General features: G+C 36.3%; 1 protein-coding gene across 1 annotated transcript in view; it reads right to left on the bottom strand.

The window, feature by feature from the left end:
• CEP128 (centrosomal protein 128kDa) overlaps nucleotides 1-26,747 on the bottom strand; it is a 110,016-nt gene that overhangs the window by 78,969 nt on the left and 4,300 nt on the right. Inside the window, exons 4-10 of the mRNA XM_014941668.1 lie at nucleotides 26,068-26,189; nucleotides 22,957-23,048; nucleotides 22,157-22,229; nucleotides 11,966-12,082; nucleotides 3,345-3,431; nucleotides 1,748-1,822; nucleotides 290-422 (exon numbers count right to left, since the gene is read on the bottom strand). Coding sequence (XP_014797154.1) covers nucleotides 290-422; nucleotides 1,748-1,822; nucleotides 3,345-3,431; nucleotides 11,966-12,082; nucleotides 22,157-22,229; nucleotides 22,957-23,048; nucleotides 26,068-26,189 — 699 coding nt within the window. The remainder of the gene's footprint in view (nucleotides 1-289; nucleotides 423-1,747; nucleotides 1,823-3,344; nucleotides 3,432-11,965; nucleotides 12,083-22,156; nucleotides 22,230-22,956; nucleotides 23,049-26,067; nucleotides 26,190-26,747) is intronic.

The raw sequence follows: 26,747 nt of genomic DNA, 5'->3' as shown, positions 1-26,747 counted from the left end.
ATATGCCAATTTTTTGTCTTCTATAAAAACACTATCCACTTCAGTGAAATTCTCTAATGATCTTCACCTGCTTTAAACATGAAAATCACGGTATTTTATCCTAAATTTTAACTCTGATTGCTAATTATTTGTTAATATTCAGGTGCCAGTACTTATTAACTTAAAAGCTGAGGCGTTAAATGTCTGGTTTTGTTGAAACAATAGAAGAATTAAACTGAAGCTCAAAGACAGAATTAATGTCTACGCTAACTAATTTGTAGGCCTCTAGTGCAAAATTTGAGAGTTGTACCTGTTCTAATTCTCCTGTCATCATCTTCTACCTCCTGGAAGCTCTGGCGGCGAGTAGCAACATGTGAAATTTGATGTTGCAACTCTACACGGTCTTCTTCTGCTCTCAAAAGTTTGGAATGGAGATCCTCAATCTAAAATACGTGTACAAGTATCAAATGTTTGACAAAAAACAAAAAGAGTAAACAGCATACTTTTATTAAGCACTACAAAAACCAAAAACTACACCCAAGTAATATTTATATATAAATCTCAAGAGTACTGCAAATGGTAAACAAAAAGACAAATTACTTCCTAGTTATAGGCCACAAAGTGATTATTCAAAACTAAAGGAAATATTTTTATTTCCTTTGACCATGGATAAGCATTAATTCCTCTAGACCAAACAAAATCATAGACAAAATCATAAAATACTACCATTTTATATGTTGTAATTGTCTTCTTACATTGGTAGTGAAATTATTTGTACAAATTTAATAAGCAATGTATGTTATTTAAATTCTATTAATTAAAAACACAATGTACTTATTCTTAAGAAACACTGGGGCTTTTCACATTTTTCCATTCTACCATATACAGTCTAACACTTACAAAGATGACATTGTGTACAAGAAAATGGAGGAAATATAACATGCTAAAAATGGACTGCAGGAAAATATCTCTAACTCATATTACCCACGTGTGATATAGCACTATATTCCGTGCACAGTGAGTTAAATTCAAAACAGTAATATAGCCAACTTAAACTTCTGCTAGATACACAAGTCAAATGAGTAACACTAACGGATAAGTATGCCGGTTACCCCCTCCCTATTTATTCCCATTTTTTCCCCAGCTCCTCTGAAAGAACGAAGGATTAGAAACGTTTAGGAGAAAGTACACTTTTTTAAAGCTACAATCCAGGTTCTTGGAACTTCTAGATTTAATCATATGTGCATCAACAGGTATTGTTTAGAGCACACTTTAGATACTTTTTAGGTGTTCGGGTTCTATATATTTTTTAATATAGTTATATAAAAATATTTATATATAAATAAATTATTTATATATAAATACTTTATACAATACAGCAAATACTTCTAGGTCACTGGTTTATCTGAGTTCACCAGTTATAGCATGCGCTTTGCATAAGAATAATTACCAATAAAGAAGTTGTTCAAAAGCACATTATGAAGGGCAGTTACAAATAATGTGTTTATGTACTTAAGTAGTACCATAACTACTACCACTACTACAATTACCATATATGAACATCTATACATGAAAGTTGGGAAAGAAGAAAAAGTATAATGAGAGCCTAGTCCAAGTATTTTTACACTCTTAAACGCGTCTTTCTGTATCTCCTTCTTCCCTTCCCAAAACAATGTTATCAGAGTATAAGAATGGAAGTTTAAGCAAAAAGACTCAGAAACAGCTTAGTATGAAAACTTCAGGATTTTCACCACACCAAAGCAGTTACCTGATGCAAAAGAGCTTCTCTACTGCTTTCTGATTCATTCAACTTTTTCCGGGACTGTTCCAATTCCTGCTCAAGCTTTCATTACATAAGATGAAGAAAGAAAACCAATGTATGCATCATACTACAAAAGAGTATTTATTTAATTTTGGCACAAACTAATCAATATCAGCATCTATTTAAAATGAGGCATAATATACACAATATTCTTATTTTTCCAAAATTATAAAGCAAATTTTCATTTGTACTAAATCCCTGCTATATGTATTTAAATTAAATAAAGAAAATTCAACTTACAGTCTATAGTTTTTGTACAATATTCTATATCTCATGCAGATACAAAATAATATATATAATCAAAAAAAAAAAAAAAGCATAAAAGCAAATTTTTACTGGGTTAAAAGTAAAAGAAAGATAAACTTTTTATAGAAGTTTCAAAAACATTGCCCCTGGCTTTGAAACATACTTTCAAACTCATATTAAAATTAACAATGACTTAACATTTGAAGTCCCCTTTGTTACATAGGTTATTCATAAAAGTATTAAAGATTACATGCATTAGTAGAAGTGGTCATTGATAAATTCTATGTTTTTTTTGTCTTGTGTAAAAAGATGTATGTGGATTATTACAGGAACAAGAAGACTAAAAAACTGAAGTGCTCGGAATTTCATACAATTAAAATTTTTCCTAAAAATATAATATTAAGGGAATTTAAAAATGTTTGATCAGAAATAGTCAGCAAACTGATGACCGTTTAGGAAAAAAAAAACACAAAACAACACAGAAAACCAAAGCTATAAAACATTTTCTGTCTTCTACCACAAATAGTTCAAAGATCACAAAGATCCCCATGGAAATAAATATAGGTTTTGACAGCGGAAATTGTTATTGCAGCGATAGCAATCCCAAAGAGGATGTTGTGAGGCTGGCAAATGGGCAAAGTAAACAGGACCAGTATTAATGGAATGGAGAGAGTAACATGATATAAAACACTAAATAGTTGGTTTAACATAAAGGAGTATAACTTTGCAAGTATTGTCAAAAACGCCAAACTCAATGTAAAAGGAGAAAAGCTAGAAAAAGTGTAAGATGGCCCTAGCATCCTGCCAGAACATAAATAGAAGAAATCTTTCTTCCTATGAAAAGGAAGAGAGCAATACAGCAACAGAGAGTTCAGAAAGACTAATTACTAATGATCGTGATGCAAAATAACTAGTATGCATTAGTTGCAGGGAAGAAGAAAAGCTGCATCTTTGAGCTGCTGCAAATAAGCAAAAGCAGACTATGTATAAATTCAAAGACAAATCAGAGAAAGAAATTAAGGATAATCCCCAAATTATAAACTTGTTCAGCTGGCAGGATGGAAGAGTCATTAGAAGTAACACACTCTAACTAAAGAGCTTTGAAGGAAACAGGAGTTCAGCAGAGCTATATTCACAGTGCCTCTGATGCAAAAAAAAAAAAAGAATGCCTTGTTATCTTAGAGAATAAAGAAAGTTTTATCCTGCTGCTTTCGGCAAAAAAGTAAGCATATACTGTAACATATGACACTGTACACTTATTTAAAACTAAACAAGAGAGAAGAAAATTAAGTCTTACTTGGTTCTTTTCACTTTCATATTTCACAAGTTTATTTTTCATGACTTCTTCTGTTTCATCTGCTTTAGCATCTTGCTTCCTTAAAGCCTTTAGAGGGGAAAATATATTGTGAACTTCATTATCAAATTTATGAGTCTTCTTTGCAAGTCTGTTAAAATGAAAGAATCTGCTGATATATTTAAGAAAGAAGATCTAGGCAAATGCTTTCTGTCTATGTCTAACATTTCCATGTGGAGCCAGTGTACATTGTTATGAAAAAATAAATACAAGTCCATGCATACATAAGCACACCCATGCATAGAACAGGGTAAAATACAAAGTCAAAGCTAGCACTAACATCCTTCCGATACATAGAGCTCCAGATGCTCAAGGCTGACCCTAAACACTTTGAGATGAAGGTCTATGCCTCAAGAGATTCCCCACTAAGATGTGAACATATCAGATGAAAAGAATATATTCTCTAATATAAAATATGCATCATATGAAATACAATGCACTGTAGTAAGGAAAACAGTACTATAAGGCTGTATTAGAAACCAAGAAAAAAAAAGGAAAAGTTTGTTTTATCTGAAGCTGGACAGATGCTTAGAATCACAGTATTAAGATAGAATCAACTGAAACTTTTCTGATCAAAAGTTACTGACGCTGATGTGCCCTACTTCAGGGAAAAGAATAAAAAATTAAAAAAAAAAATAAATCCATGGGGACTTTCCCTGCTCCCCCCTGCCCCAACCTGAAGTATCTAAAAAACACACTTAAATATGTTGTCGAAAGCATCTTGCAAAAATAATATTGCCTTGAATATCAATTTCAAAACTTTCCCTTTGCAAACCAACACTATTTGTAGAACACAGCCAATCACTGGCAAAGGAATGCAGCAGACATCACAGAGGTTAATGACACATACAAGTTGCAACATACACAACCCACATTTGGATATATCAAGCCATAACAATGTCATTGGATCATCTTAAGTATCACTTAGAAACACCAGCTGAGAAAGATCACTAGCCATACTCATAGAATTTGCTGTGAATTTGAGTAACTGTGTTAATAAATCTTGTTTCTTCGCTGGCCAACATGACCAAGCGGTTTCACACAAGCCATAAATCAATTAGAGACCTTAGCACACATCTTTTACTTTCATGCAATATCATGAAGCATAAGTACATCCATTCCTTCCACCATTACTTGCTAAAAATACAACAGAACAACAACAGAAACACACAGCCTGTGTAGAAAGAAATGTCTTTTGCCCTGTCTGTTGCTCCTGAGCAGCATTTTTATTATACATTTTAAAGGAAAATCTTCTTTAGCAATTATCCCTGAAATTTTCCCCAGTAATTAGTGCAATTTCATTCAGTTTTTGAACATTTTCCCTTCACTGTATACTGGGGAACAATTTCACTGTATGAAAACAGGAGGCAAGATATTAATCAACCTCAGTGAAGTCAGGTATTCAGCTTTACAAGTTTTGTTTTTAAAAGTAGCTTTGTGGAGAAAATAAATGGATTTATATCTTTATCTCAGTCCCAGGAAACATAACTGTTTCAGTATAGTTTGGACTATTCCCGTTTGAACAGTTTACAGTAAAAACTGAGACTGTGGAAGCTATTAATCACCACTATGCCATTGAAAATACTACGTTACATAAAGAATTATGCTTTTAATCTTACTGATTCATAATCAGACAGACTATGCAAGACTGTAACGTATTTAGGTGTTCAGTACTGATTCAAATCTATCATTCCAGTCAACTAACAAACTCATCACTGTGCAGAGAACTGACACACTCCCATTTTACTCAAAAAGCCTCTAAGGAGAACTCCCAAAAAGCTATATGAACAAAAATCAAAGCAGCTCATCACCTCAACTAATGCCATTATTGCACAAATTTGGGTGGGTTTTTTTAATGACTAGAAGTACGAGTTCAGAACATTCTGCTACAGATATATGGTCTGTACTAACTGCAATTGAACTTCATTTTTATTAGCTAAATTAGAAGCTCTGTTATATAGAGTCAATTTTATGCCAATCTTATTTTTGGCACTAAATTAATAATTAATATAGGACCAAGAATGCATGTTTTCACATAGAGATTTTGCTAGAGATGTCAGCACCATAAGGAAAATATTAAAGCTGGGCTAGAAACAGCAATACTAGGACAATTTTCAAAGATTTCCCTACTGAAGGCAAAAAGCATGTCCCTGCATCAGTAGTAAATCCTAATTCCCAGAAGAAACCACATAAATTAATACACAATTTCAACTTGTCAGGATCACTGGATGATATTTAAGCTATTAAATAGCAATAACTTCAAAAGGCAATCTTTCCTATCACTGATACTACAAATACAATGTTCAGTTTTATTCTCCCTATATATTGCAACAGTAGCCCATAATCATTTCATTTTTAAGAAAAAAAAATACAAAAAAAAGAATGTTATATTACAATACATTAAAGATACTACATGTGCACTCTTCAGCTGTGAAACACAGAATCATAGAACCATAGAATGGTTAGAGTTGGAAGGGACCTTAAAGATCATTGAGTTCCAACTCCCCCTGCCATGGGTGGGGACATCTCCCACCAGACCAGGTTGCATTTTTCCAGTAGGTGCTAGGTAAGCTAATAGTAAACCGATCAAGATGTCATTAAGAAATGGAAACGTCTGGTCATCCACAGCCAGACAAACATCAACCGTGACTGACGATTCGGGTAAAAGTTAATTTTCTGTTCCCCTCCTTCTTCTATTATTAAATAATACTCTCTCACTGGTTTGTGCCACTCTGTTTTTTCTCCACTAAAGGTTTCTCTTGGGAAAGGAAAGGTTAAAGAAAAGAAAATAGAAAATAATTTAAAGATCCAACTGATTCTTTGATTTCATTTGTTGTCTCCAAAGAAGCGGTTGAGGGAGTCAAACAGTCAAAAAAGGCAACGAGGACGGGATGCCGAGGACAACGGTTCCAACACGTGCTCCTCCCTGATGGCTCCTAAGCAGCAGGCAGATGGTGCCCAGGAGAGCTCTGCCTGGCAGTGCTGAAGCACCAATGGGAACAGGCCTACTGTCACCAGGATTCTCCCACCTCTTGAAAGCATTAATGTCCGTGTTGACCAGCAGGAGGCTGGAAAGGAGGTCGATGAAGCCTTGGAGGGGACAGGCATGGAGGAGGCCACAAGGAAACAGAGAACTTCCATGTAAAGGGATATTCACAGCATGGTTTTGGGATGGACTGGCTAGATGTTACACTACCTGTCCAGGTGGTCAGAAGCAGGCTCCTGTCCCTGGCAGGTTGGCTGAGCTTTTGATTTCACCCAATAGAGCAATTCTTCCAGGTTTTTTTAAAGGGTTCACTAGCATAATACAGTATTAGAACACCAACATACCGCGTATACCCCAACTCAATACACCTCATCCACATACAGTGTATCGAGCCCCAAAACTTCAAACAGATAATTTACTCCCTGCTAGAGAGATATTTTTTTCTTATATGTGGGGAAAACTATGTGGAGGCCTCTGTAACAACAGTTCTCAATCTCCAACTTATGAAAATCCTCCAATTGCAAATCATAACTTTTACAGCAATTTAAGCCTTCTAACTTTTCTTAGAGTTTGGGCTTTGTTTGGTTTTGCTTTTTTAAATAAAATCATATTATTTCAAAGTAATGCACACACCACAAACTGAAATTCGTTCTTTCAAAGTGAGACTGATCAGTGAATTAGATTCATACTAGCAGAAACACACAAGCAGACCAGCCTCACACTATTTTTTAAACTAAAGCACAAATGTACCACATCCTAATCTGAATGAAAATTCTTTCCTAACTTGCTACATTAGGAGCTAGCATGGGGCCAAGTATGCTACCTAGACATGCCAGCCAGGCATTTAAAGCCATACTGCCTAGCTGTTTCACTGACAGATACGTATGAACTAGCCCGTGTTCCGAGACAGAGTAAGATTCAAACTACAATCAAACCAGAAACCATTAGCCACAGGTGGCACAGCACAGAGCCAAATAGCAAGTATCAATGATGCATTAAAACATCCAGATGGCTCAGAGCACAGATCAAGTTTGTTTGTCCTAAGCAGATCGGTGAGAGACATGCAAAAGAGAAATTCCAGTAATGCTTTTGACCATCAGTTTACCCTGCTCTCTGCTGAAAGCCCACCAGATCCTTGCACTTCACAGTGTGTGCGGGGGCAGACAAATAGAATCTGAGTAACAAGTTGCATGAAGGAAAAAAGAAAATGCTTCCTGACCTATTCAAGTTATTAGCTGAACACATAACTATAGACATTGCTTTACTACAGTCAGGGGGTTCAAAATCTTCTATAAAGATGATTCTTTTCACCTAAAGGGTGCAAAACATGAACACACGGATTTATTTCACCAAAACCCAGGAAGCCAGGCACAGGTATTAGTAAAGCCATCCAGGACATCCAATGCAAATAAAAGCTTTTTAAAGCCCATTTTTAAGAATGATACACAATCTTGTTTTAGAAAATAGATGCATAAATGCAAACAAACAATACAAGGTGATGGTGTCTTCATGTTCAAAATAAAGTGCTGAAGAATCTCAAAATAGCTTTAGTTTACACAAAAAATGTATTTTGTTAAAGCAACCCATATATAGGTGTAAGTAGCACTAGCATATTTGTTCTCCTTTCTAATCAGAAACACATTTGTATCAAGAATATAGAAGAAAGTGAAGATGTATGATTTGCATTAATTTCTCTTTGGCAATTTTCTAATTTGCAGTAATTGCTGTTTAAACAGTGTATAAACACATCAACACTCTCTAAGTGGAAAGATACATAAAAATGTAGAGAAAATAATTTTTATCCACCTACACACAGCACATACGGACTACAAAAGCAAATAATGCAAATTTAGATGTTAAAGATGCAAAATTTTATGTCAAGCTTTCTTTATAGTCAGCATACAACTAGATATCATCTTGGTTAATAAGCAGTCTATGATTATAACAGTAGCGCAATACAAACAAAAAGTTCGCACATCATACAACAGACAGAGAGAAAGACAACACAGGAAAGAGAAATATTGAAACAAATATATCGTCATGTTCAGTTAGAGCCTGAAAATATATAATCTAACAACTGAGACTTAGGAAGATTATTTTCTTAGGACGGTAAAATACTGACAAGTAGTGGTCAGTTATGGGCACTGCACTTTCCTTAAAAATAATAAGTATTAACATATAAACCTCCCAAAATCTCTTAATTAAAGAAACTACTGATCAAATCCAAAAGTCAAATTTGATTTTGTTTGGTTTGAAATGTATAACAGGCAAGCTAATGAAAAAATTGTCTCATTAAATAGCCACAAATGCCTTAAATAGCATTTCTTTGTAAATCATTCAGGCCATATTAAACGACGGGATTTCAGAACTCAGTCCAAACCCCAGCCTCCCTTCCAGTAATGCTACTTGGTAAGCATCTTGGAGAAATAAAAGAGGACAGAAAAAGACTTTAACAGAACATTACATCCACGCAGTGATCACCACAAGACTGAGGCCACTGACAGAGCTAAGAGTCCATCTAACTCATAATTCAAATCACAAAGGACAAAGAAGCAGAATAACCAAGTAAAAAGCTCTTCTTAAAAATTACGTAGAAACATGCTTCACCTAAATAATAATTGTACTAAAATATTTAGTTATTTACTTTATTCTCACCAGGGTATGTGAAAGGGTTTTTTAATAACTCTGGGACTGAGGAATGAGCAAATCAATAAGCCAACTCCTACTCAGCTTGAAAATACATGGTTGAAATGACAACCTTTTTAAAATATTCATATTCATAAATTGTAAATATTTCATAGTCATAAATTACATTATTCATTCTCTTTGGTTTGCCATATTGAATCTATTGATCTGTAACACCACATAAGAAGAAAAAAAATTGAAAAATCAAAAACCAGAAGCTCAAAATCTCAAATGTTCTACACCCAATTCTCATGCTGTTTTGGTGTTGGCATTTTTCCTGATTGTTTTTAATTTAGATAGACCAGTTCCAAACTTTTTGCCTCCTTAGATATTCCCATATTCCTATTTCTTCTATAATTTATATCCCATAAAAAAGTAATTTTCTTCACAAAGCTTTCCTACACAGCAGCCTCTCAGGATGATAGCACACAGAGAAGCAGCATGTACAGGATCCTGAATATTCTGCTCTCAAAAACAAGTGTTTTTCAAAATGTAAGATACATAATGGTCCAATTTGACAAAGTAAGGGTTGAAGAGCTCAGCCAGCTGCTCGTAAGGTGTTGAACCATTCTTGATAAATACAAATTTCATGTGGAAATGAGACCATCTTCTACCTAGGGAAAGACAAATTAACATGACTGTTCAATCGTGGAAAAAGATGGGACAGCTGGATGGAAGCTTGTAATAAAGGTCTGAGATCTAAGGACCTTAGCAATATTGGAGTCTAAAGATATCTGGCATGTAGGAAGTTGCAACTCTGTCACAGAAATGTTCTCCAAGCTGTTATGACAGCTATGAGAGAAGCAGGAGCAGGAAGAGGACATACTGTTTGTTGCTACTGGGAGTGTAATGGAAGTCTATGTTTCAAGGGCAATACCCTCTCCATATTCCTCTGTAATCTGTCAAAGAAAGATTGCCTAATATCTACAGAAAGAAGCTCCCCTTAACAACTGTCATCTGACGCCAGATTCTATTTTGCATGTTATAGGTTAGAAGCTCCTGAAACATCCGTAATTCATTGCAACAGAGGTAAATAGATTTTACTAGGATTTCCAAATACAGTGACAAAAGTCCAGTCCAAAAAATCCAGAGTCATGAATAATATCAGTCACCCAGAAGGATGACTTGGAGATATGAGCCCCTGCTTGAGAGAATGAAGATAATCACCACGAATGAGATAGTAGCAGTTATGAACGTACGGAGTGTGGAATAAGCCTGTTCCAGTCAGGATTGGCTCTGAATCTTGGCTTGGGCAAATTCCTAATAGTAAAAATTAACCAAGCAGTCTAATAGTTGTTGAGCTTTCCTGTAAACTGAGAATGAGGACTATATCTCAAAGTTTTGAATAGTGGTATCAAATACTCTTAAATAGAAGGGGTCTCTTCAGGAAACATAATTTCCAAAAAAAATTGCATAGAACAAGATAGAATTTGCAGGAGAAAGGATTGAATGGCTTCATCTACGAGTGAACACCTTAGGGGAATGGAAGGTCAGGCATGTACTTAGTATTTCTTATTCATTTTGCATGAAATTCAAAATATGAGCTGCTGGGAAAAAATGGTATCCAGCTTGAGGGCTCATGATCACATAGCTAATCATATGAAAGTCTTTGAAATACGTTTGAATTCATTCACTTGAATTCAAGTTTTCATTCTATGGAAACCATGGCAGATACAAGTCACTGTCCCTTTATAAGGATTAAAAAAAAAGTATTTTTCCAATCTGCAGATAACACTATCAAATGACACCAACTCATTTCATTAAGCATCTTTCTACCAGACTTAAAGCACAACTGGAAAATCTAGAAATGGCCATAGGCTTATTAAAGAGTAATGAAAACTAAAAAAGCACCCACCAGGACATCAATAGAGGGAAAAAATGAAACAGTAACTCTTAAACACTAGCAAAACAACAAGCATTTCACTTGAATTCAAGTTTTCATTCTATGGAAACCATGGCAGATACAAGTCACTGTCCCTTTATAAGGATTAAAAAAAAAGTATTTTTCCAATCTGCAGATAACACTATCAAATGACACCAACTCATTTCATTAAGCATCTTTCTACCAGACTTAAAGCACAACTGGAAAATCTAGAAATGGCCATAGGCTTATTAAAGAGTAATGAAAACTAAAAAAGCACCCACCAGGACATCAATAGAGGGAAAAAATGAAACAGTAACTCTTAAACACTAGCAAAACAACAAGCATTTTGATAAACGTTACTTTTTATCTATATCAAGAGTATCTTATCTTCTTAAATATGATCTCTTTGAAGAGTCTCTAGCCTTACATGACATATGAGGCATCAATCTATATTAAGATTCCTCAATATCACTGCACAATATAAAACAACTGCCTTCCAAAAAAACATGTATACCATTTCTAATATTAAAAGTGAAAAGCAAGAAATTGTACATTTCTTCTCAACTATAGAATTCTATTGCATAGTTAGAGATAACATTGCAAATCATATCTTAAGGGGAATGAAATAAAAAGTTACAGTATGTTAGGATTTTCCAAATAGCTCTAAAATCAGAAAGAGAGACGTATTTTTCACACATTACATAAAACAAACAGAAAAAACTCCAATTTTAATTCATAATATAAACATTTGTATTTGTATCTTAAGCAATATTTTATACTTCACCGGATACTGTTGAATGAAACTGTTTGAAAAGCAATGAAGGTCTGAACATAGACAAGACAGTACCATGAAGAACAGAGATTGCACTTGTTATCATCTGGTCGCTGAAACAAGCAGACCTGGACTGATAAGTTAGAAGAATTTGCCACAGATATGAGCACTTTTGCCAGTTTGACAGGTACAGGCTCACAAATGCAGCAAGTTCCTAACTTAATCCTGAACACAACAGGAGGTTTTCATTTGCATACCTCTTGTAATTGAAGAGACATATGTCCCAGTTGGTCCTGGCGCCTTTCTACAAGCTGTCTTTCGGCACGCATTTCTTGTTCTATCTCCTGAAGTCTTCTCTCTACCCGTTCTGATACCTTCAAAAGGGAAAAAAACCACCCTGCAGAAAATTAGTGCATCTTTTACTACATACTAAGATAAATATGGGAAAAAGTTAAATATAGTATGGGGCAGAAAGAAGAGAGAACACAACTTTTATTTCATTAAACGAGATTTAGAATGGCATAGAAAATAACTCGGGGTATACTCCAGAAGCACTCAAGCAGGGAACTGACCTGCTATCTTGCTATCAACATCCTCCTTTAGGTAGATGTATATTTTTCTCTACAGTGGTGGTTCTACTCAAGTGTTAAACATCTCAATATCAAGCTTGGTGCAGCCTGACCTGAAGTTGCAATACAAAAATCTTAGCTTCTCTGCCACAGACCTGATTAACCTCTGGAGAGGAATTTCTTTCACTTCTCCAGTCTGTAAAACAGACCAATGTTTGCATCTTTCGTACTCTGAAATCTGTGAGTGAGAAGTAGTTAATGAGAACTAAGTACATAGGTATGACTGTAATAGCACAAAATAATTACATGACTTTAAGACTTTTTCCCAATATTTTGTGAATCCACATATGATCTAACACAAATAACACTAGTTATTTGATATAGCAATTTGAATTATTAACACAATAATTCAATCTTAAACTACGATACCATTTTTTTTTGCAGCTCAAGCTGCTAGCAGACAGCACCCTCTCGTGGGCAGCAAATTAAATTGATACTGTTAAAGCTGAAGATGAGCAAGGAAAATATTTGTGCATCATTTCCTCCCTACCTTAAAATTAATTATTTTAAACAATCACTAGAAAGCAATATATTTATTACCAAATGGTATTTAGATAGAAAGACTTAAAACACCATTCAACTACTAGTTTCCGATGTATGTGAAGAGGAGGAAGTTCTCATCTGTACTTTCACCATTAAGCACCCTTCTACTAGCACTAGGCATATGCATGGGTAGAGAATTTTAACATTAACACAGTAGTGTAGCAACAGAAACATAATTAAGGTTACGTTTATATTATGGGCTCATGAGTACATCAGGTTTAAAGAACGAAACGGTCTTTATCTTTGCAATAGAATGCACCAGTTCAAAAACATTTCTTGTCTGCGCATCTAGTTGAATAGCTAGCTTAGAATTTGGAATTCTGTATTTTTTCCTAAAACTATTAGGAGGCGCTTAAAAAACATACTGCATTAAATCATGCTCTTTCATGTAAATTATGAAAGCTCTGCAGTCATAATCCAGAATAATTACTTACTAAAATTAACGTATTGAAAAATATGGACCACATCACAACATTTGTATTTGTTTTGACAACTACTACTTGGTGTTACTTCTAATAATTCACAAAATACTCCATCTAACAGAAACAACTATAGTGTGCAGCAGGAACAGAATATAACACTTTGTCATTAAACTTGCTATATTTTTGCTGAAAACTGGGAAATATTTGTCATCCTTTTCTCCAGATATATCTAAACTACAAATGAAAAAGTCATGTTTTTACATCATAAAAAAAAAAATATCTTGGCTACATGTTTCTGAAGACAGCAGCTTTCTCAAAAACTCCCTCACACATCTTTTTCAAGTAAAGCAAGAGAAACTAAAGCTATTAAGAAAGAAAATGTATCATTTAGACTTGACAAAAGATGCAAAAGTTGCATGATCCCCAAAGAAGACATTCCAAAGGAGAGGTCAGTAACTTCCTCACTGACACAGGTCTTGTTCACCACAGGCACAGCAGGTGACATGGCATGGGACAGCACTTGGCAAGGTTCAGATTCCTGCCAACTTCAGATTTCAATAGGCATTATCACTGAGGCAGAATGAGTAAGAAAGTTAACTTCTAACTAGTTACAAGATATCAAGTGATTTGCCTTGCCTCTGACTTCTTTCAACTCCCTCCAGAATGCAACTGTTACCTTTTTTCTGACAAGCTACTGAAATGATGCATTCACTATGTTTTTCAGGTGCACAGAAACTTCACAGATACAAACATAACCTTCATTAAAAAACAAACAAAAAAACATCAAGAAAAACCAAACACCAAACAATTTGATGCTACTTATAACTCACTGGGGGGAAAAAAACCACCTCTATCAAGAACCTATAGTTAGTAACTATATGTAATATCATTACCTCATATTCTCTGGGCACAGAGCACAGAAACAGGAGGCTGGAAGGGAGTTCAAAGGCCAGCAAACTGCCTGCCCAGCTAAACACGTGACCTTTTATATCTACATCATTTGTCTACAAGTCTCTCACACCAGCTCAAAAACATTCATGGAAAACTTTTACAGCCTCCCTAGGCAATTCATTCTAAAATGACCTGGTTTTCCTGAGGTACAATTTTAGTCACACTTGCTGAATTTTACACCTATTAACCTTGTTCCATCCTCTAAGCCACATCCAAGACTGGATACTGGATTTCAGTTCTGTTTTCCAACATATCTGAAGTCCATCTGCAAACTTTACAAGCATTTCTATATTGCATCATATAAACTATTAATAAAATCTTCAGAGAGAACCAGATCAAGAATACCAACACATAAAATCCATTTCACTAACACCTCTATTTTTAACAGTGAATGATTTAGTAGCTACACAGGTATCTGGACAGTTGTGTGTTTAATATAGACTATATTTAGTTTTACCATATGTTACTGAAAAGCTTATTAGAACAGTATATGAAATTTTGTCCAAAAAAAAATTTAATAAAACTGCATCAAGATACAGAAAACTACCACCTCATCCTTGTAAACTCACTCTATCATATAAGAATGTAATTTTTCTTGACAAATCTGTGCTTGCTACTTAATGTCTACAAATCCAGTTCTGGAAAAATAATCAGCCTATTTTCTACTTTTTCAAGATTTGCCTTTTTTTAATATTCCAAGAACAGTTTTCCTAGCTAAATCCCACATTTGTCCATGAATACTCTAGAAGAGCCGTTAGTGGTTTTAAGATCACTTCAGATAGTTATTTAAGTTTCTGCACCAGGTTATTTAAAAATATTTTACATGCTCTCCTTCCCCCTCCAGTATTTTAAGCTGAGGCCTTATACCCTCATTGCTGGTCACTAATTTGCAGCTTAACTTGTTGGCAAATATCAATGTTGAAAAGGTGCTAAACTTTCTTGGCACACTGTGTTAATAGTTTCCCCTCTTCTGCGAGGAACAGACCAATTGCTTTGGTCTCCCTGAGAAACGGTGATGTATTTAGAAGTGAATCATCATCACTCTTAATCACTCCTAATGTCTCTTTGTTCGTGCAAACTATTATCTAACACCGTGGCCTTTCCACTCTCATATATTTGCACTATTTTTTATGATTGCTCATATTAATCTAATTTAATGTCCACTTCCTGCATTCTCTCTTTGTGTCTGAAGTAAATGCAGAGCTTCTAATTCAGCCAAATAGATATATTGCTATATGTCCTACACTGTTGTCAACTTTTCCTTTATTAAAGGGATTTGCAGAGAATATATTTGAATATTTGTCCAGCTCTCATTTCCTCCAAAGACTGAAGGTTTTTCTGCATGTAATCAGTCGTTTCATAAATAAGAAATTTAGAACCTCACAAACTATTCCAAATACATATGAAATAGCAAAAGACAGAGTAAAGAACAAACTTTAGAGTATGAGCAACTTGATTGCTTAATCATTTTTTCCATCAAATTTGTGATTTTTTTTTTTTTTGGTAAAATAATGCTTGGCATACAGAATAGTTGGCTATTAGTTAAAGAAAGTCGATAAAAGAATAGGTACTACATTGGTTAACACTTCTTCAGAAGCAATTTTTGGTAGACAAAATGCTTCCTATGAAACATTACCATTAATCCTGAAAAAGAGGATTAAACAAAGGCAGCCTTAAAAACACTACTTTTAGCCTACTTCTTTCTAAAGAATAATACTTTGGAGATTATGGTCTTTCACTTGTGCTCCTCATCCCCTAGCCTCCCCAAAACTAGGCTGAAATTAGCCAATAGATTCAAACATTCAGTGGTACAGAGCTGCCAAATATATTCAGGCTTTGTGAGGGGTTTCAAGAAAATAAGATCCTAGACAGAGGTAATCTCATGAATACCCCACTTAGGGAACCACGGAGAGTTCAGCCTTTATTCCTTTGTTTTGGCTGTCAGCAAAGTATATGCATTTAGTCTGAAATTAAATATTAGCCTATTTAGCATTCTAAAAAACATTCAGTTGGAAGTATAAGAAAATAAAGCTAGCATTAAAATCAGAATGACACAAAGAAAGTGTGATGGGACATGGGAGGTGTATCATGATGAGGAAGTATAGTATGAGAAGAACATAAAGGTTCTTGTACAAAGATTTAGATAACGAGGATACAATGTATGTTTTTATAGGGTGACACAAACTCAAAACCATTTAAGTGGTAAGGGAGGAGACCGGGGAAAAAAAACAAACAAAACAGGCAGAGACCACACAAGTCCATAGCAAATTAGGCTTTATTATGTTGCACCTTGCAACAGTGCAAAAGAACCAAGTACCATCCCTTGTGGCTTCCCCTGCATTCTCTGGAAAAGCTGTTGTATCACATTCACATCCTAGCAGTGTCCAGCAATAAGACTTCCTGGAATGCAGTGAACTTACCTTCTCCATTTTGGAAAATTTACCATCATCACACTATCACAAACTGGGTCATTTATCACCATATTTTCCAAATTATTTGTCATTTTCATAGAATCATAGAATGGTTTGGGTTGGAAGGGACCTTAAAATCATCTAGTTCCAACCCCCCTGCCATAGGCAGGGACACCTCCCACTAGAGCAGGTTTTGCTGTGGAATAGCAGAAGTCCCAGCACAGGTCCCTCCAAATCTGAGGCCAATCTTCTGATGTATTTCTATGTTTGAACTTGCCAACAGTTTCCCTGGTCAAGACGGATGCAAAAAAAAAATGAATACGTTCTTTCCCCCTTCCTCCGCACAGGTGTTATCTCCCCTGAACACTCTTTCTAGTTTGATAATTTTTTTACCTAGGGTTACTAGGGCATTAAACAGGGTTTATCAGCGTGTATAACTTCACAACCTTTTTTTGTCAATTTTTTTTTTTTTTCATTTGCCTTACTGCATTTTTATATTTAACTGAACTTGAGCGTTTCCGGTTCTATCACTTGGCTACAACTTCTGGGAGGATTCTTTTTTACCTTGTGTAGTGACATCAGCTATCTTTTGACCTCCTTTCAATGTATTTATTTGAAGTCACTACTGTAGTGTATTTAGATCACTTCTGCATTGTCTGGAAATATTCTGTCCTCTTCATTCCCCAACATTTTTCTAAGCAGTTTCTTTATTTTTGTGCAACTCTTCTTTAGAGACTAAACATTGTTCTAAGAGGTTTAACATTTTTGCTCCAGTAGGGATGCCAAATGTAAGTCTGTTTTGGTCATTGTTACAAGGTATTTCACAGATTAAAAGCCACACACAAGACTCTTGTTTATAACAAGTAATTGTTGGGTTTTTTTCTTTTGGAACATTTCTGTTTATTTGCTCCACAAACAGTAGACACAGTTAATGCACCGCCTAAAAACATGGTTCCCCCAACATAATGTCTACACCAGCGTAGACTAGGTAAATGTTATCTCCCACAAGAATTATGTTCCCTGATTTTGTAGCTCCTGTGCCCTTCCTCAGTTTATCACAGAGTCTGTGACACACAACAATAGGGATTTAAAAAAAAAAAATTAGAAGCAGTTAAGTGTTAACTCATCAATTTGTACATCCAGAAGAAACTCTAAAACTCACCTCTCTTCCTTTATCACAAATGACCCTCACCCAGGACAACATTTCTACCATATGAGTATGTATCTTGTCCTCTGAATCTTTTCAAAAGTCTTAGTTTAGACAAGTGATTCACTGCAGAACAGTACAAAGAATATGGAGATTCTACATAATGACATGAAATGCTAGCACTAAATTATTGCATTCACAAAATATTAGAATGTGATTTCAAGGATGCATTTTTAGCAACACAGACTACCCGAATGATAATCAAGACACTAAGAGCTGTGCCTCCGCATAAGACTTTCAGGTAGCGACAAAATATATGAAAATGGATTAGGCTATCTAAAAGTTTTCCCCCTACCAATTAAACAAAAAGAATAGAATGTCCTGTTTAAAAGCAGGGTGACATTTAAGTAATACAGCTAAATATAATCTTGTAGAAGATGCTGGATGCTTATCTACAAAAAGCAGCATCCTACTTCTTGTATTTCTCTGTTTCTCAGCTTTCCACTGTTATTTCTGGTGCACAAGTCCTGCTGACTGAAATGTATTTCAACAGATTTTTGTTGCCTTTCTCTTTGTGACCTATTTTATCAACAATGCATACTTAAAAAAAAATCTCAAAAATAGCAAACTTCTTTCACAGATGTCACTTTAAATATTGTTAAACTTTTCTCTCATGGCAAATGATAGTGTGTGATATATATTTTATAAGTCACCTGTGCAGTGCCAAAAATCCCTATATCAGATCTTCTGAAGGACAGTTCCCTCTGAGAATAATCCCAGCTGCCTGAGATATCATAACCACATTAACTGCATGCAAGATGGCATTTCACTTGACAATGTTGTCTTCTTCCACAGATACAGCCTACACTAACCTTCTAATGGCACCATCTCAAATAAGCATCTACTTGAACTGCTTTGGTGCAGTTGCTTTCTATGCATAAAGATGTGCTGCTTGTGCTATTTGGGATGTGCTTCTATATAGGGAGATTGCAACAAAATATCTCAGAGGGCTACCTAATATCATCATGAAGTGAGTAAACATTCTTTCTACAGGTCTGTATGGACATTTCTCTAGCAAACACAAACTCTTTTCAAGAAAAAAAGAATCTCACAAATCTCACATCTATATAAGATGAGGGACTTCGATATAGAGAGAGTTGTAGAACGTTTACACCAAAACCGCACATAGATTCTCAAGTACAAGGCCACGGGGAGTGCTTGATTTGAAACAGGCACCCAACTATGCCTGTGTCACCACGTTAGATGTCCTCTGGTTTTTATACTGGGGTGGAAAAGGCTCCCTCTTTAAAGGTAAAATTAATGTGCATTGGTTGCATTGTGTGGCTCTTAGAATATTCAGATTCAGCATCAAAAAGGCTCTAAGAATCACAACCTCTAAAAAAAAAAACCAACTCTGAACTAGTAACTTGTAACAACTGTAGTGACTAGATCTTCATCACCACGCATCTATACACAGGCAATTTTCAAACAATACAGAATACACTGAACAGTACAGCTGTAAGAATTTAGATATCTGTCCCTAAAGAAATGAAGTCTTAAGGACACTGAACAGAAAAGAACATTTCTACCATGAATTCATCCTGTTAAATTATCAAGATTTCAAGTTCACAATTTATCACCCAGAATTATTTAGTAAAAGACAAATATAAGGATGGCAATGTTGGAGGTCATAAACAAACACGCCAAAGCGAAGTGATAAAGGTGCTAAAGACAAAAGTCCCTGCACAACATTGCCTGAGTAAGTTGTGTGGAAAAGAAGTATTTCCTCCTATCCAACTCACTTTCACCAATGAGAAATCAATTCTGAATTAAATAATCTCATTAGAAGAATTCCTAAACACAGACAGGTACTAAAGGATCTCAAAAATCTACAAATAGATCACAGCTTCTATATGCACTCTGAACTCATGTTTTGCTATACTCAGCATTATTTTTATTCTTAATATCCATACTAAATTCCCCTCTTTTGCATTTACCTCACCTCACCCATTTACCAATCTCGTCAGTGTAACAGCAGATCATTAGGCTTCGAACAATGGCAAAGAATGCACAGCTCATATCAAAGAGCACAGGTAAAACAGCAGCGCAGAATGTTGCTACCACTAAGCTTTTCCAGTGGTGTGGAATTGCCTGGATACAGCAAGTGATTAAGCATGTCAAAATTCTTTAGCCTGAAGAGAAAGGGAATCCTCTGAAAAGCCTCTGAAGAAACTGAACAACCTCCTCCAACGGAAATTCGGGCCATGTAACTGGCACTGATAGATTATAGTTCCTTCAATCCTTCTCTGACTTCACCTAGAGTCAGGAATTTACACAAGTAAGGTCTGTGCCAACAATATTGCTATTGGCGTGTCACGGTTTAACTCCAGCTGGTAGCTAGAAACACGCAGCAGCTTGCTCACTCCCCTCATTTCAGATGGGGGAGAGAATCAGAAGATTTAAACTGGGAAAAAAACCCATAGATTGAGATAAAGATAGTTTAATATAGAGCAAAAGCCGTGCATGCAAGCAAAGCATAACAAGGAATTCATTCACTGCTTCCCACCAGCGGGCAGGTGTTCAGCCATCTCCAGGCAATCAGGGCTCCATCACGTGTAGTGGGCACTTGGGAAGACAAACACAACCCCAAACCTTCCTTCTTCCCCAGCTTTATATACTGAGCATGACCTTATATGGGACAGAATATTCTTTCGGCCAGTTGGGGTCAGCTGTCCCTCTGGTGCGAGGAGCAGAAAAGGCCAAAACCATCAGTGTGCTACTGTTTCTCATCCCTGTCATGGAAGCCTAAGACCAACAAATTATGTTCAAAAAATTCAGGTTTAAAGGTGTCATGATAAAGTAAAATGGTGAAACTGAACAGGGATCTTACACTACAAACACTTTGTCAGTCATAACTTTTTTTACCGGTTCAGAAGGTCAGTTGGGAAGTAATGCTACTCAGTGTGTACTAAGTCTAAGCTTCAAGTGATGACTCAAAATGCACAAACCACTCACCTAAAAAGCAAGGATGCTCAATCCCAGGGAAATTACTTTGGACAATGTCTCAATCCAAAAGGAGAGATCCCGGTCATGGACCCACTGCTCTGAGAAGAATCACTGAAAGGGGGTCTCCAGTGTGGGCCCCATTTTATAGCCTGGGCCAGATCTGATCTGTGATCATCTATTGGTTATGGCCACATACAGCACTCATTAGTTGACGGGTCTCCTAGCTAGGCTCATTGGTTGAGGTGGTCTCAAGGGCTCGAGTATCTGGGGTACGTGTCTGGGAATTGTTTGCGTGGGTGACCAGGAGCTCCCATTCTTCTCGAAAGGTAGCCACCATGCTCCTGTACTTCGCCGTTAGACCCACAGCGGGGTAAAGAGAGGGGCTGCTCTTGCCACATTCCCAAATCCAAACCACAGCAGTACAACAGCTGCTAGCAAGAAAGTTTAACTCCATCCCAGCTGAAGCCATGACAAAGTGACAAACGTATCACGTAAGCTCTTGACAGAACATTTAGTACCAATTCATGCAATTTTAGGGCAAGATGAATGACCTACAGGAAAATAAGGACACACAACATTTGCTCTGAAAAGTCAGCATTGCTACTGATACCACATTAATACTCACACAAAGTATACACTCAAGACTTATGAGTCAAGATCTACCTACAGGTTTTTCACCTGCTAACTACTGGAGAGATCCTCAACTTCTCTTGTTCCTACAAGATGGTGTTTGACCTGCATCTCAGTAGCAGATCTCTGTCATACTTAAGTGATATAGACTGCAGTTAGTCTGCTTCCAGCAGATAGAGGAGGCAAAAAAAGATTATCATGGCTCTTCTGACTCCTTTGTCATATTTGTCACAAAGCCTTCAGAACAGAGTGCAGCTCAAAGAGACTCCTCCTGCTATGCTGCACAAATGATAAGGTCTGAAAAGGACAGGGAGTGAAAGAGGAAGAGGAAACAATATTATTTGTCATCATAACATGGAAAAGCTTGTATCTTACAAAAGGTATCTTCAAAAAGTATGATAGTCTTCAAACCAATGTTCAAAGCTAAAAAGCAGCTTTCTCCAAGACCATGAAGTGTGAAACAGAGAAATTCACCACACACTTGTAAAACACTCACTTTTACTTTAAACAAGTACCTGAAATAGAAAACTTGTCTTGATTTCATTATGGAAGGGTAACATTTTAACAACCTATAGTAGCCTTGATAAGATCATGCTCAGATAAACCTACTAATATATGGTACTAATTACAAACAGACACATTAAACTAGAAGCCCACATCCTGCTTAGAATACTAAATATAAATCATCTTTCATGTTAGACACACTCACCGTTTCATGTCTTTGGGACTCAGTGAGCTTTTCAGACAATTCTTCTAGAGTCTTCCTTAACTCAGCATCAGTCCTTCATAGAAAAAGATAGGTAAGACAATATTCTGCAGTCCAAAAACTAAATAACAACTGTGATAATTTTAAGCAGCAACAATCTCCTGGATTTTTATTCTACTTCAATTTGTTCTACAGCCTCTAAATTCCTAGCATAAATAGAAACCAGCCTCAAGTCGAAAATTCATGATAAAAAGCATTTCCATTCCTCAAGTGAAGATAACGGAGCATCTAGTTTGGAAGTCTAGGCACCAGGTCAACAAGTACAAAATTATTAACATGTCTACACAGTCCTTTTGAATAGTACTAGTTCCTGCTAGGAATTAGCAGAATAATTCCTGTTATTGCTAGTAGACAAAGCACCATATGTTGAGATAGCGTATACTCAAAAAAATCATTATGGTCTATATGAGAACTTGCCCTCAAGAGACTCCAGTACCAAGAATAATTAAAGAGCAAAATTGTAATAAAAGAAATCCCCAAGTCCATGTCATTTTGTCTATATATAAAAATAAGGGGGGGAAGAAGACACGTATACTATACAAATCAGAACGTTTATGTTTAAGTACTGCATAAGATGACCTGGAACAAGCAGTTCATAATACTGCTTTCATCTACATGTTGTGCAATTACCCACTCTCCCAATTTTTTTTTTTTTAAATACAAATGAAGGAGTTTAAGAATTATTTTAAAGCATAATAATTATTTTCCACACTATTCTTCACAGAGTTATATTTTGTTTATACCGATTTCTTCTTGAGAGCTCCCGACTGATGTCATCTCCTAGGCGAACTTGTTCACTACTGAGATCTCGAAGAGACTGGTGGAAAGAATGCAGCTGTAAATTAAAGTATACAAAGTAAGCCAAGGCTTAGAATGCCTTTTTTTTTGGTGTGATATTCCAAAAACACATGTACACATAAATACACACTTTTTCAAATAAAGCAGACAAAAATAAATTGAAAAATATCAAAATTCTATGAACTGGAGATGAGCCTGGATGAGTGGATGAAGCTTAAATACTTTCTAATTCAATCAACCATTCACAACACTTGCTCTTTGAAGTTTAATTTTCAGTACATTATTTGCTAAACCAAGTTTCCCAACTATGGGGGTTTTTCTATTGTTCAGAGGTTGGTCACAGAATTGTCAGAGTTGGAAGGGACCTCTAGAGATCATCTAGTCCAACTTCCCTGCTAAAGCAGGATTGCCCAGAGAACATTACTTAGGACTGCATCAAGGCGGGTCTTGAAAATCTCAAGAGAAGGGGACTCCATGACCTTCCTGGGCAGCCTGTTCCAGTCACTGCAGTTACCTGATACTGCACCATCTTTTTAACCTAATGCAAAGGAATTTGAAAGATCTGACCAGGTGAAGTCAGAAGAGACACGTACTACCATTTATTAGCAGGAAATAAGTGACACAAAGTTCTGCCCAGCTACATATATTGGTATAAAAAGATGGCATATGAAATTGGAAGTGACCAAGCAGAACACTATGATGTATTCAGGAGCTACCAAAGCACTGAGGAAAGATGGTTTACCTTTATGTAAAGGTAAAGACTTCACATACCCTACTAGAATGCTTTTTTCAGAGCCTGGGGAAAAGAACAGAACACCACAAAACAAAAAAAAACAACAAAAACACCCCAACCACAAACACATCTATGTTCACCTGTAAAACCTCCAGTTTCCCCCATTCAGCAGGCCCTCAATTTACAGTCAAACTTTTAAGGGAGCAAATAAGAAAAGTAATAGGTCATCCATCCTTCATGGAATAAAAAAAAAAAAAATAATAAAAAAAAAAAATCACAGTTAATCCATCCTACTGCTGTCGACACCTTAGTGGCCAGGACTATCATTATGAAAAAATATGGTTTATAATACCCCCTTGTCCTATGTCCAAGACAAACCTGGATCTCCCACAGCCCAGCTAACTGCCCTCCACGTTCAGCCACAGGCACTACCCTCTCACCATATGACTAACCAGAAATTTCAACCTGACCCAAGAAACTTTGAAAAACATAGCATATTTTCAGAAACTTTCAGCCTAAGAAGGAGAGAGACTTAAATTGGAAAATTACCTTAGCTAGGAGCAGTCAGAATGGGAATAAAGGGACTGTGGTTACAGAAAGAAGAAAAAGCCACAGCTTTAGTTCGGCAGTACTGTTTTATCTGCCCCAACTCCTACCTATGGTCATCATCAATGACTAGTTCTAGTTCTTCATTCCTCAAAGCACTATTCTCTCCTTACAAAATAGTTAAGGATTGAGTAAAGCCATGTTCACTCAGTAAAAAGCAAGAATAAGGAATAAACCAGCAGTTACCATCAAAACAGGAAAAAAAGCTATTTGCTTACATAGTTACTTAATATAAACTAGGAATTTTGTATGTATTGGAGGAACTCCCTTGAATAAAATTTCTGAGATACTTATAGAATATTTAGAAACAGTCTAAAATATTTCTAAGCTTTTCAGAAGCTTAGGAGGAAATATTTCCATATAACATTATTTCCTTGAGCACCTCTCCTATGAAGACAGGCTCAGGGAGCTGGGATTGTTCAGCCTGGAGAAGAGAAGGCTCCAGGGAGACCTTATAGAGGCCTTTCAATATCTGAAGGGTGCCTATAGAAGAGCTGGGGAGGGACTCTTTGCCAGGAGGTGTAATGATAGGACAAGGGGAAACGGTTTTAAATTGGAAGAAAAAAGATTCAGATTAGATCTCAGGAAGAAATTTTTTATTATGAGGGTGGTGAGACACTGGAACAGGTTGCCCAGAGAAGCTGTGGATGCCCCATCCCTGGAAGTGTTCAAGGACAGGCTGGATGTGGCCTTGAGCAACCTGCTCTAGTGGGAGGTGTCCCTGCCCATGGCAGGGGGGTTGGAACTCGATGATCTTTGAGTCCCTTCCAACCCAAACCATTCTATGATTCTATGATTCTACTAATCTTGAGGGAGGAAGGAATATGGGGAGAAGGAGACAAAAGGACAATGAAATGGGGTTAAATAGAAGTCTAGGAATTTCTGTAGCGCTCAGACTTCCCAAAAAGCCAACTGAGAGAATTTATTGTGGTTAAGTTAAAATTAATTATTTGGAAGCTGAGACTGATTTAATGAAGTCAGCATGACACATTACAAGCAGCAGATTTCTCCTGGACAAATTAGTCCACACAGAGGGATTCACTCAAGCAGGTCTAGCCACTCTATTTGAAAGAGCAAAAGCAGGTACTGAAATCTCCTCTCTATTGGTAGCATATACAAAGCCTATAGTCTTAGCTATTAAAGTAATTATTTTTTCTGAAGAGTCTGCAAGTAGACAGGTATGAAAATTACCAGTGCCATACACATCCTTTCCTCCTTGCATTATCTGCCTGAAGTACAGGGTCAAATTATCTTACTCACAGGTCAGACCTAGAATTAAGACTGAGAACTAGCTGGCTCAAAAATCTATCGAGACTACACTGAAGTAAACAGCAAAAGGGCCAAGATCCCGTGCCATTAACTTAAGCAGAATAGTGGATTTCAGCATGGAGGTGAACATTAATCACATATTCATAGATGTTTTTCTCTCTCGTATGTGGCCTAAAAAGTACAGACATTATTTTTATACATCCATTTTGATATCACTACCATCTGGATCTTTTTATCTGCAACAATAGATTTGCATGAAACTTCACGACACTGACAGATAGAAGAGGTGACCACCTAGTGAAGAATGGCACGTAACACTGAAAGCACACTTCATAGCTGAAAGATTCTTACTGCATCACCACAATAACTTCATTTGATGTAGAAGCGAAGAGCCTGGTGACCACATATTGCCTATTCTTGGGAAGCAACTCCCATTAGTGCTCTGTACCTGGTCCAAATTATCTGCCTCGTTGACAAATCGGACACTTGCAGATCTAGACCTTCGATGCTTATTACCCTGTAAATCTCCATAATCCCTGAGAGGAGAAGTAGGCGTGAAGTGGCGGTTCCCTTTATGAAATAAGAGATTAACAAAGTAAATAGAAAGGCAAAACTTCATACAGGAAATTTTTCATTTTGCATCATAAAAAACTTGTTTCATCTTGCCAATATCCTTATAGGCCACATTACAGACAACTACTAAAGTTACACAAAATGCAGAGGCATACTTCTAGTTTAGCTCTTCCCAGGATTCTCCTGCAATCTAAATATTTCTGGAACACACATATGTGATGGGCAAGGAAAAGGTTTGCTTTGTTTCTCCAAGGTATAGGTACTTTTTTCCCCTCAAATTTTATTTGCCAAAGCATCAGCTCTTCTTCCACCTGGATCTGTTACAGCTTCAAACTACAGAACTTCACAGCTTTCACATTAGAAAGATGAAAGTTTTAGAGCTTTCTACTAAAATACATTAAATGCTACTTTTGGGAGGGATACTCCTCCCAAATGCACCTTTACCTAAAAATACAATGAATTTTCAGAGAGACATAAAAGAAAAAAATTACATTTCTGTAGGTTATACATTGGTTCAGTTTTTCCATTCCACTGAGCCTTAGATAGTGTCATCCA

The sequence above is a fragment of the Calidris pugnax genome, unplaced genomic scaffold, assembly GCF_001431845.1.
Source record: "Calidris pugnax isolate Ruff unplaced genomic scaffold, ASM143184v1 scaffold56, whole genome shotgun sequence".
Lineage (NCBI taxonomy): Eukaryota > Metazoa > Chordata > Aves > Charadriiformes > Scolopacidae > Calidris > Calidris pugnax.
Note: the sequence above shows the minus strand (reverse complement) of the source record. Positions and strands in the feature narration are given on the sequence as shown.